The 15,911-nt window shown below is 36.5% G+C and overlaps 1 protein-coding gene across 2 annotated transcripts in view; it reads left to right on the forward strand.

Moving 5' to 3' along the window:
* The window catches only part of FUT9 (fucosyltransferase 9), a 210,227-nt gene that overhangs the window by 97,104 nt on the left and 97,212 nt on the right, over window positions 1-15,911 (forward strand). For both annotated transcript variants that reach the window (XM_019830970.3, XM_006944368.5), the window contains one exon: window positions 6,832-6,920. In XM_019830970.3, coding sequence (XP_019686529.2) covers window positions 6,902-6,920 — 19 coding nt within the window. In that variant the 5' untranslated portion in view covers window positions 6,832-6,901. The remainder of the gene's footprint in view (window positions 1-6,831; window positions 6,921-15,911) is intronic.

The following is a 15,911-nucleotide window of genomic DNA, read 5'->3' on the forward strand; positions in this document are numbered from 1 at the left end:
AAAAGCGTATGTTTAAAATATTCTATGGATAAAATAGATGTATAAACTATGGCCTAATTTCATGCCTCTTCTATTGTAGCAATTACTAACCTGTATCTAAGCGTAAGTATATTTTAAGTCCTGAAGACACTGATGTTTTGTAACGGTCCTAAGTGCTACTAATCCCTGTCTCCTATGGCAGCTCAGGAAGTAGAAGAGTCTGCAACACTCTGGGCTACCTCTCTCTTCCTCCCCCCTAATCCTGTATTGTGCAGTTCACACAGATGTACATCATCCTCCCAGAAGGAGTAAGGGTCAGGGCAGATCATCCAAGCCCTCTTGGATAAGAGGGAAGGGAAGAAGAGGAAAGCCTAACCTGGGAAAGAATTCAGACCATGAAAATAATCAAGGAGTTACAATAGCAAGCACAAAGCATATACCTCTCCTGTAACCACTTTTTTTTTCCAGCTTCTGCACATATATGGATGAAGGAAGGTGACCATTCAACCATCTAACCATACAGTAAATTTGCCCCGTGGTAAAATGCTCAAGAAACATCATTTCCCTTCTTTTCCCCTTTCCTCCTCACTTGTTCTAGGCTTTTAATTTCGGGATGCTTATTTCCATTTCTAATATAAAGAACAAACCAACGTTTTGCATTGTGAGGAAAAGTATTCCTTTTCCCCGTAAATTATGCAAAAAAAAGAGAATCATTTATGGTTAAACTATCCCATGTTGATCTCAAGAGGCAGAACTGTGTGGCCAAGAGTGGAGCTGTGGAATGGTCTGGTTGTGTTGCAGTCTAACGGCATCATTGACAAGCTGGGTGACCTTGGACAAATTGTTTAACCTTTCTGGGCTTCATATTCCCCTTCTCTAAAACTGGAGTAATATTTCATAGGCTTGTTGATAGAATGAGATTATGCATATAAAACCCTTAAAACTATGTCTGGTATATAGTGAGCACTCTTTTATGACTAGGTGGTAATATTATTAATGTTAATGAGGTTCAAGCATGAGATCCTCCAATGGCTGGCCCTTGCTTTCTTCTGCTATGTCCTGCGTGTGTTTCATCACACTGCCTATCTCTCTGCTCTGCTGAAGCCAGATTACTTTTTCATCCCAAACTATTATCTCTGTATTCCTTATCTGTGTTCATACAGCACAGCCTCGTCATCATTCAACATGCACTTTACACAACCTATTTTCTATCAAGCTTCAGCCAAGTAAAATTGCATGCTGCTACATTTGTGCCCCTAGCCAGACATTTAGTACAAATTTCTTCATTTCTCTTTCTTTCCTTCCTCCTCTTGACCAGGAGCTCTTCAAGGACAGGAGAGTATTTGGGCCATGCTTTTAGCCATAGCACCTAGCAGCTGTTATATATAACACATTTTTTTAATGTATGTTGAATGAAAAAGGGCTTAAGGATCCAGACTAGTAATTCTGAAGTCGTAAAATTCCATTTAAAGTATAGCCACAGGAATTGGCTCGGTGACCTCTTCTGGAAGCAAATCTTACTTATTACTATAAACTGCATGAAGGGATTGTCTTTATTTGTTCAAAATTCAATGTCCTTTAATCACATTTGTTGAATTGAATTAAGGAACTTACTCTTATCAATGAAATTCAATTTGGGATATATCTGAAATGTTTCTAACATCATTCAGAGTCCTTGAGAGTTTTCTTCTTTCTAAGAAAAGTAATGCTCCATTTGTCTATTTCCCATTCTTTCATTTATAAGAACAATATAGTGATTTTCTTAATAATTTATACTATCTTTAGTCAATTGGTTCAACAATATATTTTTTCATTACATAAAACAAATGTCTCCATAGTTTTGCCTTTTGGTAAATTTTACCCAAATTAACTGAAATATCTTTCATAAATATCTATGGAACTTCTATTTTTCAAGTTGATCCTTTGTAAAGCAACAATAACAAAAATGGCTCACCCTATAGTGATGACTTAAAAAATGCATCTGTGTTTGTGAAATGGTGAAATTAATGGATAGGATTTATACTTACTTCAAATATGTCCCGAATCCAAACACTTCTCTGCATTATCGTTGCCATTAAATTTCTAACCACCATCATCTCTCAACTCAACCGCTACAGTTACCTTTAGAGTGGCTGCTGCTTCTGGGCTCGCCTCTCTACTAAATGTTTTACAGAACATCTGAAATGATGTTTGAAAATTTTAATCAGATCATGCTAGTCTCTTGGTCAAAACCTTCCTATCTCCACTGTACCATGAATAAAGACTGGACTCCTTACAATGGTCAGTGAGACCCAACATCGCCTGGCTGCTATCTGCCTCTCAACCCTTACTCCCCCACCAACCCCCACCCCCGACACTACTGTGCCCTGGATTACTACACCACAGGCACCCTGGGATGTTTTTCTTCCCTCTTTGCACATGCTGTGCTTGTTCCTTTCCTGGCCCTTTGGACCTCGTATCCCCTCTCCTTACAATGCTCAGTCCTGAAGATGGGGCCCGAGTCCTTACCATTGCTCAGATGTAACCTCCTTCATGAAGCTTCCCCTCCCTGATTGCCTCTGCTCAAGATGACAATTCAGACCCATTGCTGTGGACCACTCTGCTGTTGACATCTCTCACTGTCAGCTAGTTCTCAGCATCGTGTGCCAAACGGCCCTGTTAATTCAGTCTGCGCCAGATCTTGGCATTCGGGTCCACCAGTCTTTGCTGTTACATACATTCCTACTTCTGTCTTCAGACTGACGCTTGGTTAAAGCAGAAGACCACAAAAACCTCTGTGGCTGAGTCATTTTGCTCCCAGCAAGCCCATTTTGTTCTCAACGCATTATCCATGCCACAAATAACGTAGGGAGATTTTAGGATTGTCAACTGGGCCTATTCCAGCCTTAGGACTCTTGTGATGCTATCGGGTCACCACATGTTGGCATGGGATTACTAAGCACAGCAATCTCTTCCTAAAAGCATAAGCAAAAACGCTGAGTGTTCCTTCATCTAGGAGTTTCTAAAGCTACTCCACCGGGAAGTTTGGCCTCAAGAAGCTGGGAGGAGAAAACACAAGCCTTGGCAGGCACTTTCCCCACTCACGATGCTGTTTTCTCTGCACGTCTTGTGCCTTTGCCGCATGTGCACCACGAAGCCTTTTTCACTGTGATTTCAAACACCTTTACATATAATTATATGCAAACATAGTCATTTATGCTTGCTGACAAACATCAAGATGAAAAGTAAAAATAAATGAATCATTTTGTTTCATGCTTAAGTTACCAAACCTCTGGATCTCAGCAAGACCTCCAATAGTAGACTAATCCACAAAGTCTAGTCTTTATATATACAAGAGAACTAAAGGTATTTGGAAATCTTTTCTTTCTCAAGACTGCCTGGCTTTAAGCCATATGTCAAAATAATCTTTTAAATGACAGAAAGTGAGGGTCCCATCCTCCCTCCACCCCACATCAGGCAGATGCCTTGACTGCCCTAGGAAGAAAGACAAGTATATAGGAAAGCAAAAGAAGAAAATGCCGTATCATCATTTGACTGGCTTAGACAGAAATGTAGAGAATGGAAGAGAATAATTGTTTCCTTACATGTAATGCAAAAAAAGAGTATAAAGACAACAACTTCTTTAGATAAAACTCTATCAACAAAAATAATAACTCCATAACTTAAGTGTTATTTATTCAGCTAAGTAAATCATAGCCATGATTTAGGAAATACACACATGCCTACACACACACACACACACACACACACACACACACAAATCGGAGTTGCCAAATAGATAAAGGAACCCAGGCCACTTGCTGGCTCTCATTATTTGCTCTCATTCTAGATAGGAGTCTAAATGTTTGATTTTTCTGACTTACCTGCAAAAATCATTTTGCAAATATCAAGTAAGATTTGGATGGTAAAAACGAAGCAAGAATCACATTTCATGTTCAGACAAAAATCATAAAAAAAAATTGCACAGATGCTCTAATATCATAACAGTCTGGAACCAGTTGAGATAGGTATGAATGAGCCTTCTCTATTTTTCTTAATTTATTAAATATGTTGATCTTTTATGTGCAGATTTATAAGCAACACATTACACATGTTGTATGTAATAATTGTGTTTGTCATTTTGCTCGTTTACCAGTTCTAAGCCCAAGTTATATATGGTTTCAACATAGAAATTTGATTTTACAAAACATTTCATTACTTTTTTTTTTCAAATTGAGAGTCAATTTGAAATTATTGGAGAGGGGCAGAGAGAGTGGGAGTCACAGAATCTGAAGCGGGCTCCAGGCTCTGAGCTGTCAGCACAGAGCCAGACGCAGGGCTAGAACTCATGAACTGCAAGATCATGACCTGAGCTGAAGTCATGCTTAACCAACTGAGCCACCCAGGCACCCCAACAAAATTATCTTTTAAACAGTGTCCAGGAGGGGCATCTGGGTGGCTCAGTCAGTTGAGTGTCCGATTTCAACTTAGGTCATGATCTCATATCGGTGTGTTTGAGCTCCACATAGGGCTCTGTGCTGACAGCTCAGAGCCTGGAGCCTGCTTTGGATTCTATGCCTCCCTCTTTCTCTGCCCCTACCCTGCTCATGCTCTGTCTGTTTCTGTCTCTCAAAAAATAAAATAAAACGTTAAAAATAATTTTTAAACAGTGTCCCGGAAACCATGTGCAAGTGAAGACTTTTTTTAAGTCAGGTCTAGATTTGACCCCAGCTATACTTTCCAGCTTCTTATATAGATGATTTGTTTGAAATATCAAAACCCTGTAAAATGAGGATAATAAAACCCACTTTAAAATATTGCTGTGGGGCGCCTGGGTGGCGCAGTCGGTTAGGCGTCCGACTTCAGCCAGGTCACGATCTCGCGGTCCGGGAGTTCGAGCCCCGCGTCAGGCTCTGGGCTGATGGCTCGGAGCCTGGAGCCTGTTTCTGATTCTGTGTCTCCCTCTCTCTCTGCCCCTCCCCCGTTCATGCTCTGTCTCTCTCTGTCCCAAAAATAAATAAACGTTGAAAAAAATTTTTTTTTTAAATATTGCTGTGATGGTTAAATGTCAATCAAACACACCTAAAAAACCTTCAACAGCTGCTGCAAAATATTGGCAAGCTATTCATCTACTATGTTTTATGTCTTTTAGAAAGAATAATTAGTTAAGATTGTAAAGACAAGACAAATGCCAGATCTGGACTCCATATTTTGATTATCTTTAATGTGTTTGAATCCAAGCGTAAATAAGCAAGGAGGTGGAATACTAAATTAGGAGAAAAGAGTATTTTTTATTAAGTATAAGCCAAGGTTATATATAATCTAGAAAGATATATGGCTGAATTTTGCTTTAAACTCTACTGACCTTGGGGAAAAAATGGGTTAGGAGTTTGAGGAACATACAATGGGTCTGATGTATGTGTGTGCATGTGTGTGTGTGTACATGTGGGTATACGTACTGAGTACAGAATTCCTAACCACCACTCTTAGTATCTTCTAAGCATGAGAGGTTTACTGAGTATGTTCTATAGCAAAAAGACATTTTTGACAGGGAATACATTCATATACCCCAATTTGAGGAGGCACTGTCTTAAAGAGAAAACTAAATTCGGTTTTTATTTTACTTTAAATTATTCCATAGTTCAACTATATTTGTTCTCAGCTGGGGTCATGTCATGGGTCAGTTCCCCACTTTGTATTAAATAGAATCTTTATGGGGCACCTTGGTGGCTCAGTTGGTTGAGTGTCCAACTTCAGCTCAGGTCGTGGTCTCACTGTCCGTGAGTTCAAGCCCCGCGTTGGGCTCTGTGCTGACAGCTCGGAGCCTGGAGCCCGTTTCAGATTCTGTGTCTCCCTCTCTCTCTGCCCCTCCCCTGTTCATGCTCTGTCTCTGTCTCAGAAATAAATAAATGTTAAAAGAAATTTTAAATAAATAAATAAATAAATAAATAAATAAATAAAATCTTTATTCATTATAGAATAAATAATTCAATCAGGTTTGAAAACATTTGCCTGTAATTATAGCCCATCAGGTTTGTCGGCAAGCATCTTTGTTCATTTGAGCTGTTTTAACAGAGGACCATAGACTGGGTGGCTGATAAACAACAGAAATTTATTTCGCACAGTTCCAGAGACTGGGAAGTCCAGGACTGTGATGCTGGCAGTTGAGTGTTTGGTAAGGGCTTTCTAGTTCACAGACGTCCGTATTTTCACTGTGTCCTCACATGATGAAGAGGACTCGGGCACTGTCTGGGTCCTCTTTATAAAGGCGCTAATCCTGTTTACCTCCCAATACCATCATCTTGGGCATTAGGATCTCAGCATATGAATTTGGGGGTCAGACGGATACAAAATTTCAGACCATACCAGCTGGCAAACATCAACATGAAGATTTAAGACATTTGGACAGATAATCTCATTATTTTGGTGTTTAGTTTGTTAAGCATCCAGATAATTATAGACAACCAGATGATTCAGTAACCTTTTGTCTTATTTTTTTTGTTGTTTTTGATTTTCTGTGCTATGAATACCATTTATTCTGTAGGTGGAAAACATAAAAAATAGAGACCATGAAATATATTTGGTTAACAAGATATGTTATTTCCTTAGAGTTTCAAACGTACCATTCATTCTTTTTAATAATATTTCTCTTGTTGTATATTCAAATGACTTGCACAATTCAATAGCATTTTTCTAAAACTTAAATGAAATAATAAATTTATGTAAGCAAAGGGCACAATAACATATAGAGAAAGATCTATGTGTGTGAGGTATGTGATTTTTTTTAGTGTTCTTTTGGTTATTTAACTACATGTATAGTACAACCAGCACATTTAACTAACATACTTTTTTTCTTTCTTTGTTTCCCAACAGGCTTAGAATGTAATAATTCAAGAATTTTATAATACAGTTGAGTAGCTTAACAACTGTTTATGTGCTTCCCATGGTATGTTCTCCATATGGTAAGTATATGTTTACTTTGATGCTGGCTTGATTGTGACAGAAATATGTTCAGTTAGAAGTTATAGGTAACCTAGGATTATTTCAGAATTATTATAAGTTAAAACCCATCCAAAGTATAAAATAGTTGTAGAAGTTTATCTTATATGTAGAGATATTCTATAAATTTAGATTTAACATTGTATCAAAGTTAATTTTAATATAATTGTCTATCATGGTAGAATAATATGCCTTTGAGGTTTAGTTTTATTTTTAATAAATATTATACTTAATATCCCCAATATTTCTATACTATTCTTTAGTTTTCTGTAATTTTTTAAAATATTAGACTTGCAGAATTTTATGCTAAAGTATTAAAATTTCTTGAATTGTCTTTTTAAAATTATGATATGTAGTATCATTTCAAGGTCAGGTCAATTTCTTTCTATATTAGTTATCTTTCCAAAAAATGGTTTTAGTTTTGGCAACATAATACCTACACCACTAAATCACTTGTGTGTGTGTATGTGTGTATACAATTTCTTTAATAAGCTACATAAAAAGGGAGAATAAAACTAGTCTTTGCTTGGTAAAGGGAACTCTTACTATTAATTTCGCATTGCTGAAAAGTAAAGAGGGGAATGAAAGGCTGGGAGACTGCTGTTTTTGAGTTAAGTACTAAGCTGAAAGTACTAACTCACAGGGAAGGAGAAGAGGCAGCCCACTACCTTTTCCTCACAAAAAAATGAGCCATGGGGCTCCTGTGTGGCTCAACTGGTTGAGTGTCAGACTCTTGATTTGGGCTCAAGTCATAATATCTCAGTTTGTGGGATCCAGCCCCATGTGGGTCTCTCTGTTGATGGCACAGAGCCTGCCTGGGATTCTTTCTCTCCTAGCTCTCTGCCCCTACCCCTGCTTGCACACACTTGTGCGCGCGCGCGCTCTCTCTCTCTCTCTCTCAAAATAAACTTTAAAAAAAACGGGGGAAAAAAAAAGAAAGAAAAGCCATGAACTAGACCCATTCATAATCAGAAGTGTTCCCAAAACTTATGGCATGGTTAGGCCATCAGGAGATTCTGTTCCTTAACAACACCTGATACTGTCAGACCTGTGATACTCATCCTAAACCTTACTCTCCATTCTCCTGGCCATTTCCTTGCTGGAGCCCCTGTCTGAGCATCTAACATCTATCACATGTGATTTGGAACTTAGTGAGGCTGATCTTTCCCTACAAAAGCAGGAGGATGAGGTGGGACTGATTATACTGTGAGGGCTGGAATAATTGTGGGTAGGTTATTAGCATGCCATTTCAGAGCACTGAATGCTTTTTGACACAAAATATAATTTAATATACAATATGTGATTCTAAAGCAATGTCATCTAATAAAAATATAATGTGAGGCAAAGATGTAATTTAAATTTTTCTTGTGGCCACATTTTTGAAAAGTAAGAGAAGCAAGTAAAATGGATTTTAATAATATATTATATTAAGCCTCTATATTCAAAATATAACCTTCAACATGTGATTGATGTAAAAAAATATTGTGACCTTTTACATCCTTTTTTTTCCATACTAACTCTTTGAAATCCTTTGTGTACTTAAAGCACATATCAGTTGGGATACTACATTTTATTGGGCATACTTGATCTGTATTTATATTTCATATAATTTACAGTTGAAAAAGTAGATCCACAAAGCCCAGTTGTCCCACACATACTTAAAGCATTCCAATAACTAAATTGAGTATCCATTTTTAAATTTAAATTAACCAAAATTAAAAGTTATTTCCTCAGTCACACTAGTCACATTTCAAGTAATCAACAGACCCATGTGGCTAATAGTTACCATGTTGGACAACTCTTTTCCAGAGAAATGTGGACATAATGCCATAATTCCGCTACCTAATGAATTATGTAGGTTTATCTCAGAGCACACCAATGAAGCCTATAACTTTAAGTTTTTAATGAGAAAAAAAAAAGTCAAATTCTACACTTCTGACCAAGAATGAAATTTTAGCCAGTCTCATCTGATCCATGAGAGATTATAGATAAGAAAATATACAAGGTCTAAACCTTGAAGTTGTAATGCACATTGGAATTTGTTTGATTTAAATTTGCTTCAGTATAAATGCTCTGTTGTAACTGAAGGAATTACCTGATCACAGCCCTTTTCATTACAATGAGTGACTAAAAAGCAAAGAGTAAAATAATTGTTTTTTTAAATGGCTCTATGAAATATACTGTTAAAAGAAAGAAAATATAAACTTCAGACCTATAAATCACATGTCTGATGAAGGATCTGTATTCACAAATTATAAGGAACCCTTTTTAAAACTTAACAAAAAGACAACCAACAACTCAGTTTAAAAATCGGTAAAAAAAAGGGGCGCCTGGGTGGCGCAGTCGGTTAAGCGTCCGACTTCAGCCAGGTCACAATCTCGGGGTCCGTGAGTTCGAGCCCCGCGTCGGGCTCTGGGCTGATGGCTCAGAGCCTGGAGCCTGTTTCCGATTCTGTGTCTCCCTCTCTCTCTGCCCCTCCCCTGTTCACGCTCTGTCTCTCCCTGTCCCAAAAAATAAATAAATGTTGAAAAAAAAATGGGTAAAGATGAATTTGCCAAAAAGATGTATGGGAAGATGTTCAACATCATTAGTCATTAGGGAGATGCAAATTAAAACCACAATTAGATACTACTAGACACCTATTATAATGGATAAAAAAATTTTAAAAATCTGACAATACTAAATGCTGGTGACCATGCAAGAACTGCAGGGATTCTCATTCATTGCTGATAGGAGTTCAAAATGGTGCCAACGCTTTGGAGAATTGTGTGCCAGATTTTTGTAAAGTCAAATATACACTTAACCATATGATTCAGTAATCCCATTCCTAGATATTTACCCAAGTGAATTGAAATTTTATTTTACACAAAACTCTACATGTAAATATTTAGAGCAACTTTATCTGTAATTGCTAAGACATCAAAATAACCAAAATGTTCTTCTGTTGGTGAATGGATGAACAAATTATAGGATGTCTGTTCAATGAAATACTACTGAACTATAAAAAAGAATTTTTTAAAGAAATGTTGATTTATGCAATATGAATGTTAAATGTATTTTGTTAGGTGAAAGAAGACAGACCCAAATGACTGAATATTGTATGATTCCATGTGTATGAAATACTAGGAAAAGCAAAATATAGAAACAGGATACAGATCAGTGGTTGCCAAGGTTTACAGATATGGGAGAGCTGACAATAAAGTGATAGTGTGAGGAAATTTGGGGAGTGCTAGAACTGTTCTGCATGGTACTGCAATTCTGGATAAATGATTGTGCATTCATCAAAACCTATAGGACTGTACAACACAGAGTAAGCTATACAGCATGCAAATTTAAAATAAGAAAATAAATAGGATATTGAAATATCCCAAGATGGAGTACAGACGGTGACATATGAATCTAACCAAATTACAACTGTAAGACATAACCTCTTTTTCCATGGGGAAAAGGGATCTAGCCTCAGTAACTTTGGGGAACAGTCTTTTGACAGGACAAGCACTAAAATGAATAATGTTAAAGAGAAAATAACTATATATAGACATTGTATACTATTTGATAGTTCTCCCCCCACAAGAGTGCAGGTTAGTAATTATGTAACTACTTCACATGCATATTAGGGTGGAACACATGAATAAATAAATAGTTGACAATGGAAGTTAGGGTTTTCATTGTCAGTGAAAGAAGTTACAAATAAGCAAAGGGAATTAGCTACAATTAACCTTATAGTGCTAGGTTAGAGACAGATCTATCAACATGAACTCATTTTCACTTTAATATACCTGCAGATAGGTATAAAAATAAACGTGGTGGGGTGCTTGGGTGGCTCCGTCGGTTAAGCATCCGACTTCGGCTCAGGTCATGATCTCACGGTCCGTGAGTTCGAGCTCTGCGTTGGGCTCTGGGCTGATGGCTCAGAGCCTGGAGCCTGCTTCCGATTCTGTGTCTCCCTCTCTCTCTGGCCCTCCCCCGTTCATGCTCTGTCTCTCTCTGTCTCAAAAATAAATAAATGTTAAAAAAAATTAAAAAAAAAAATAAACGTGGATATATGTGCATACATGGGTATACATACTTAATATTTATTAGCTCTACCTACTGAAAAGTTTTAACACCATAGTAGCACTGAGCATACCTCATGCCCAGATTTTAGTTACTAAATACCATTCTCCAATAAAAACAAAACCCAAGGCCCTAAGAGATATGGCAGGAAAAATACAACATAAGACTGAAGTATCTTCTAGTGCCAGAGTGTGAAAAAGTGGCAAAAAAAAAAAGTTACTGGGGCATGTCAAAGGACACAGGAGCTAACCAGAAAGAGTTCCCAGTGATCAAAACTGAAATACTTTGAGCAATAGAATGATTATATTAAGCTATAACCTAATGAACAAAATAAATGTTAATGAATTCACACTGATGCAAATGAGCACAAGGTGTTGTATGGAAACCAATCTGACAATCAATTTCATATTTAAAAAATAAAAATAAAATTAAGATAAAAAAGTAAAAAATGAATAGAAAGATAAATGAGAAGGGAAAAATCTTCCTTACAGAAAAATTCCAAATAATATATATTGCCCATCCACCTACGAGGAAGTGAAGCTTAACTCCTCTTTCCCTTCCCATGAAGGTAGTCTTTATGCCCCAGAGAGCATGGAAATGTGGGAAAAGTTAATTTTCCCATGGAAAACTGTGGCAGATACTACCTCCATCGAGTGATCAAGGATAACATCTCCAAGATAAGTTATGTCGACCCCGTGTACCCTGGTGTGATGTGATGAGTGCACTTGATTTCTGTGATATTCTTTCCCCAAACCCAGACCTCCACTGTAATCTTGAGAAAAATATGACACAAAGTCAAATTGAGGCATGTACTAAAAAATACTTTACCACATTCTCCAAAATTTCAAGATCATGAAAGACTGAGAAACACAGCTAAAGAGATGAGAGAGATATTATGACTCAGTGCAATGTGGTAGGCTTGATTTGATCTTGAAACAGAAAAGAGGCATTAGTGGAAATATTGGTGAAATCTGAATAAAACCTGTAGCCTAATTAATATTATTTTGCCAATGTTCTTAGCTTTGACAAATGTACTATGATTGTGTTGATAGTGGAACAAGCTGGGTGAAGGAATCTCTACGCATCCTGGCAACTTTTCTATAAATTATTATGTTATTTATAGATGTATTTATATGTCTATAAATTATTATAAAGATCTTTGAAAATGAATTGTAAGCTTTTAATACTTGGTTGGTGATAGGGGTGCTTGGGTTGCTCAGTTGGTTAAGCGTCCTGCTCTTGGTTTCAGCTCAGATCATAATCTCACAGTTTCGTGGGTTTGAGCTCCACATTGGGCTCTGCGCTGACAGTGTGGAGCCTACTTGGGACGCTTTCTCTCCTTCTCTCTCTGCCCCTCCCCCACTCACACTGTCTCTGTCTCTCTCAAAATAAATAAATAAACTTAACAAAAATACTTGGTCAATGATAAATCTACTTTTAGAAAGATTCTTCTCATATATAAGTGTATTTTGCCATTTTTGTCTGTCTATTCTGAGTTATTAAGAACCTCTGCTCTTTATTTGTCATAAAAATGTTCTTCATTACTTAAAATTTGAGAATTATAAGAGCTCTTCACATATATTTGCATTTTTAACAATTCCTGTTGCTTAAACCATCCAAAATTATGGTTGTTTAAATTTGTAATGCTTTAATTAAATTTAATTAAAATTAAATTGAGCCATTTGGTGACATATTATTTGGCAAAACAGCCTTGCTTGTCACAGAGGCACAGCAACCTGACAATCATTATGACCCGCTGTAGTTTTTATTACATAAATGAATATATGTTCAGATACAAAAAAAATCAATAAATGGTCAAAAAAACTGTAATGCCTTTTTGAAATTGGCATAACGAAGGTTATGTGTACTTTATCTAACATAATGATATTACATTACAAGGCCAAAATCCCCTCAGACTTCTTTAAGAGTTTAAAGGTTTCTTTGTTCACATAGACATTTCAGCCTTACAGGGAGCATACAAAGTAGGAAATTCAAATAACATTCTTTAGTTACAAACAAGAAAAGAAGACTCTTCCAGGTTAAGTGACTTGCCTAGAAGCAGGCAGCTAGTGAAGGGCTGAGCATCTGTGTAGAACACACCTTGATTAACTCTTAATTCTTGACCTTTACACCACATCATGAAGTCCACACTGTATGAAACTGTTCTTGTTACATTCTTGTTTTTCTTAACTTCCAGAGATAACCAAGGTCTTTCCCTTAATTTAAAATCAATGTTAACAAATTGTACACCACTAAAAAAAGTATTATTTACATGTAAAGCAAAAAAAAAAATTCACTTGAAATACCTATTTTCTGTTAACTTCAAAATCCTACCTAGATTACTGGATTGGAAGCCAATGTGGCCACCTTGTGTTTATTATACACCAGTATGCTTTCACTTTAAGGAAATCTAATGAATGAAGACAAAGAAAAGTCACAAAACACATAAACTGAGAAGTGATTTTTTTTAATTATAAACTTATCATTTGCCTCACAGAAGCATTTATCATGTCTTTTCTTAGATAACAATCTTCCCTGGTACAGTGTCATTAGATTTATACATAGTATTTCAGGAGAAATAGATTCGTTTTATAAAGCAAAGCAGACCTACCCTTGGACATTGTGATCCTTGCCTTCAGTGTTTGTATCACTATGCCTGGCGGCTGAAGTTTTTCTAAAAGTGATCTCATAATCCATAGGCAGTTTTAATATGGAAAAAATTTATAGCATACTCTCACTTGTCAATAAATCAAGCTTTCTCCCTATTGCTTTCCAATCACAATGCCAGCTTCTAAGGGAACTTTTTTTATTAGGTAATTTGAAAATACTTTATTAGGCTATTTGAAAAGCTCTTGAATATGAGAGGATGAGAAACAATAAAAGATACATCAATAGAAAAAAAATCCTATACCTTCAAATAATAGTATAGTACATACAGAAGACACACGCAAAATCAATCTGACCCATCCTATGTGTAAATCCCATTTGGCATCTGATATAATACATAAATAAACATTGAAAATATTTCAATGCTTAGAGCTCTCACTACTTTCTTTTTTCTAATCTAAACCCCTTCCACCATAGTAAAAGCCTATTGCATTTTTGCTTTTTTGTTGTTGTTCAAGAAGTTATTCAGAAAAGTTATTTTTTATAAGACCTCTCTCTTTTGTACTAAGACTTCCTACTGTACTGCTCGGTGAATAATGGGTGCTTAAAAATATTTGCGGTATTGAATTTCTAAATAGAATACCATTGAGCACATTTTTCAGTTAAGGAAAGTAGGCTTACGATGTCAGGTAATTTCAGGAGTAATGGGATAGTATGAGTGGAACCATAAGTGTGATACGCTCCAAAGGCCTGGTGTTTGTGTTGACCATCCTAAATGCGGACATCTATATGATTCTATGTGTCTCAGATTCTACCTCCTACAAAGAATTGTAGGTAGAGTGTAGACAGATAGTTGGATACATGCATGGATGGAGGAAGATGGATGGATGGATGGAAAGACAGACAACCTGTTTTTCTGTTATGGCTCCCTGATATCTCCCATACCATGGATAATGTTTTATCCAAATGTGGAAAACATGTTTAAAGGAATCGAGAAACATAGTAGGTGATAAAGAATTGCACAGGTTCTTGCATCATTATCATCATCATCATCATCATCATCATAGTAATTTGGGGAAAATTGAGGATACAATACTTATACCTTCTGTGTCCAGGAGAACTTATTGTTTTATTCAGTTACCCCCAAAAAAGTCAATTTACTTTTACTTTGATTAGCAGGGTCAAATCAATGCCAGTGGAAGACTGTACCTATAATAATGGCTGTTTTATGCATTTTTTCTTGTCTTTTCCCTTTAATGACTTATCTTTATTTTGAATATGCAGACATAAGCATTTCTAAGACTATACTTCAAACTATATGCTCTGGGGAAAGAATTAGTAGACAACAATGTCTGGAAAGTCTGAATTTATTATTGTCAAATTGGTCTTAAATTTTTATTTTTAGTGACTATGATTTCCCTGTAGCTACACTATAAACAGAAAACACTTCACAGTAAACCAGCTCCTCTAGGAAAAAAATACTGTGTGAATATTTATGTCAGTAAGTACTTGGAATAAGTAGAAAAAGATAAACACACCCTAAACTTTTACTTAAAACCATGCACATTAGCCCTGAGATTTCTAGCTACCTTATAAAATAAATGATCATTCTATAGATTTTTAAGTCAATTTTACTTGTTTTCAACTACCTCTATTTTGGTTTTCTTTCCTGTTCAGTTTATCTCCTTATTAAAAAAATTAATCTTTATTTTCATTTTGTATGTCTCAGCACTTCTTTTAAATTCATATTATATTTGAACTTGAAACACAGTAAGATGTTAAGTTAAACTTTTTGACTTTATTTTTTTTTATTATTTAAAAAAAATTTTTTTCAACGTTTTTTATTTATTTTTGGGACAGAGAGAGACAGAGCATGAACGGGGGAGGGGCAGAGAGAGAGGGAGACACAGAACCGGAAACAGGCTCCAGGCTCTGAGCCATCAGCCCAGAGCCCGACGCGGGGCTCGAACTCACGGACCGCGAGATCGTGACCTGGCTGAAGTCAGACGCTTAACCGACTGCACCACCCAGGCGCCCCTAAACTTTTTGACTTTAAATTAATGTCATTTACATTCCCCCCAAGTTGAATATAGTGATCTCTCCATTCTTATGTTGGAATATCATCTATCTCAAAATAAATCTCTGTGTTGCTAACTGGTGAAATCTGGCATATGCTCCCTTGGTTTTATGGATGCATGATATCAGATCTCCATTATGTGCAGTGCAGAAGTTGGAGATGTAGAGCTGTCTTCCATGACAAAGTGAGGGAAATTTATCAGTAAATCTTCAGG

Source organism: Felis catus, chromosome B2, assembly GCF_018350175.1.
Source record: "Felis catus isolate Fca126 chromosome B2, F.catus_Fca126_mat1.0, whole genome shotgun sequence".
NCBI lineage: Eukaryota > Metazoa > Chordata > Mammalia > Carnivora > Felidae > Felis > Felis catus.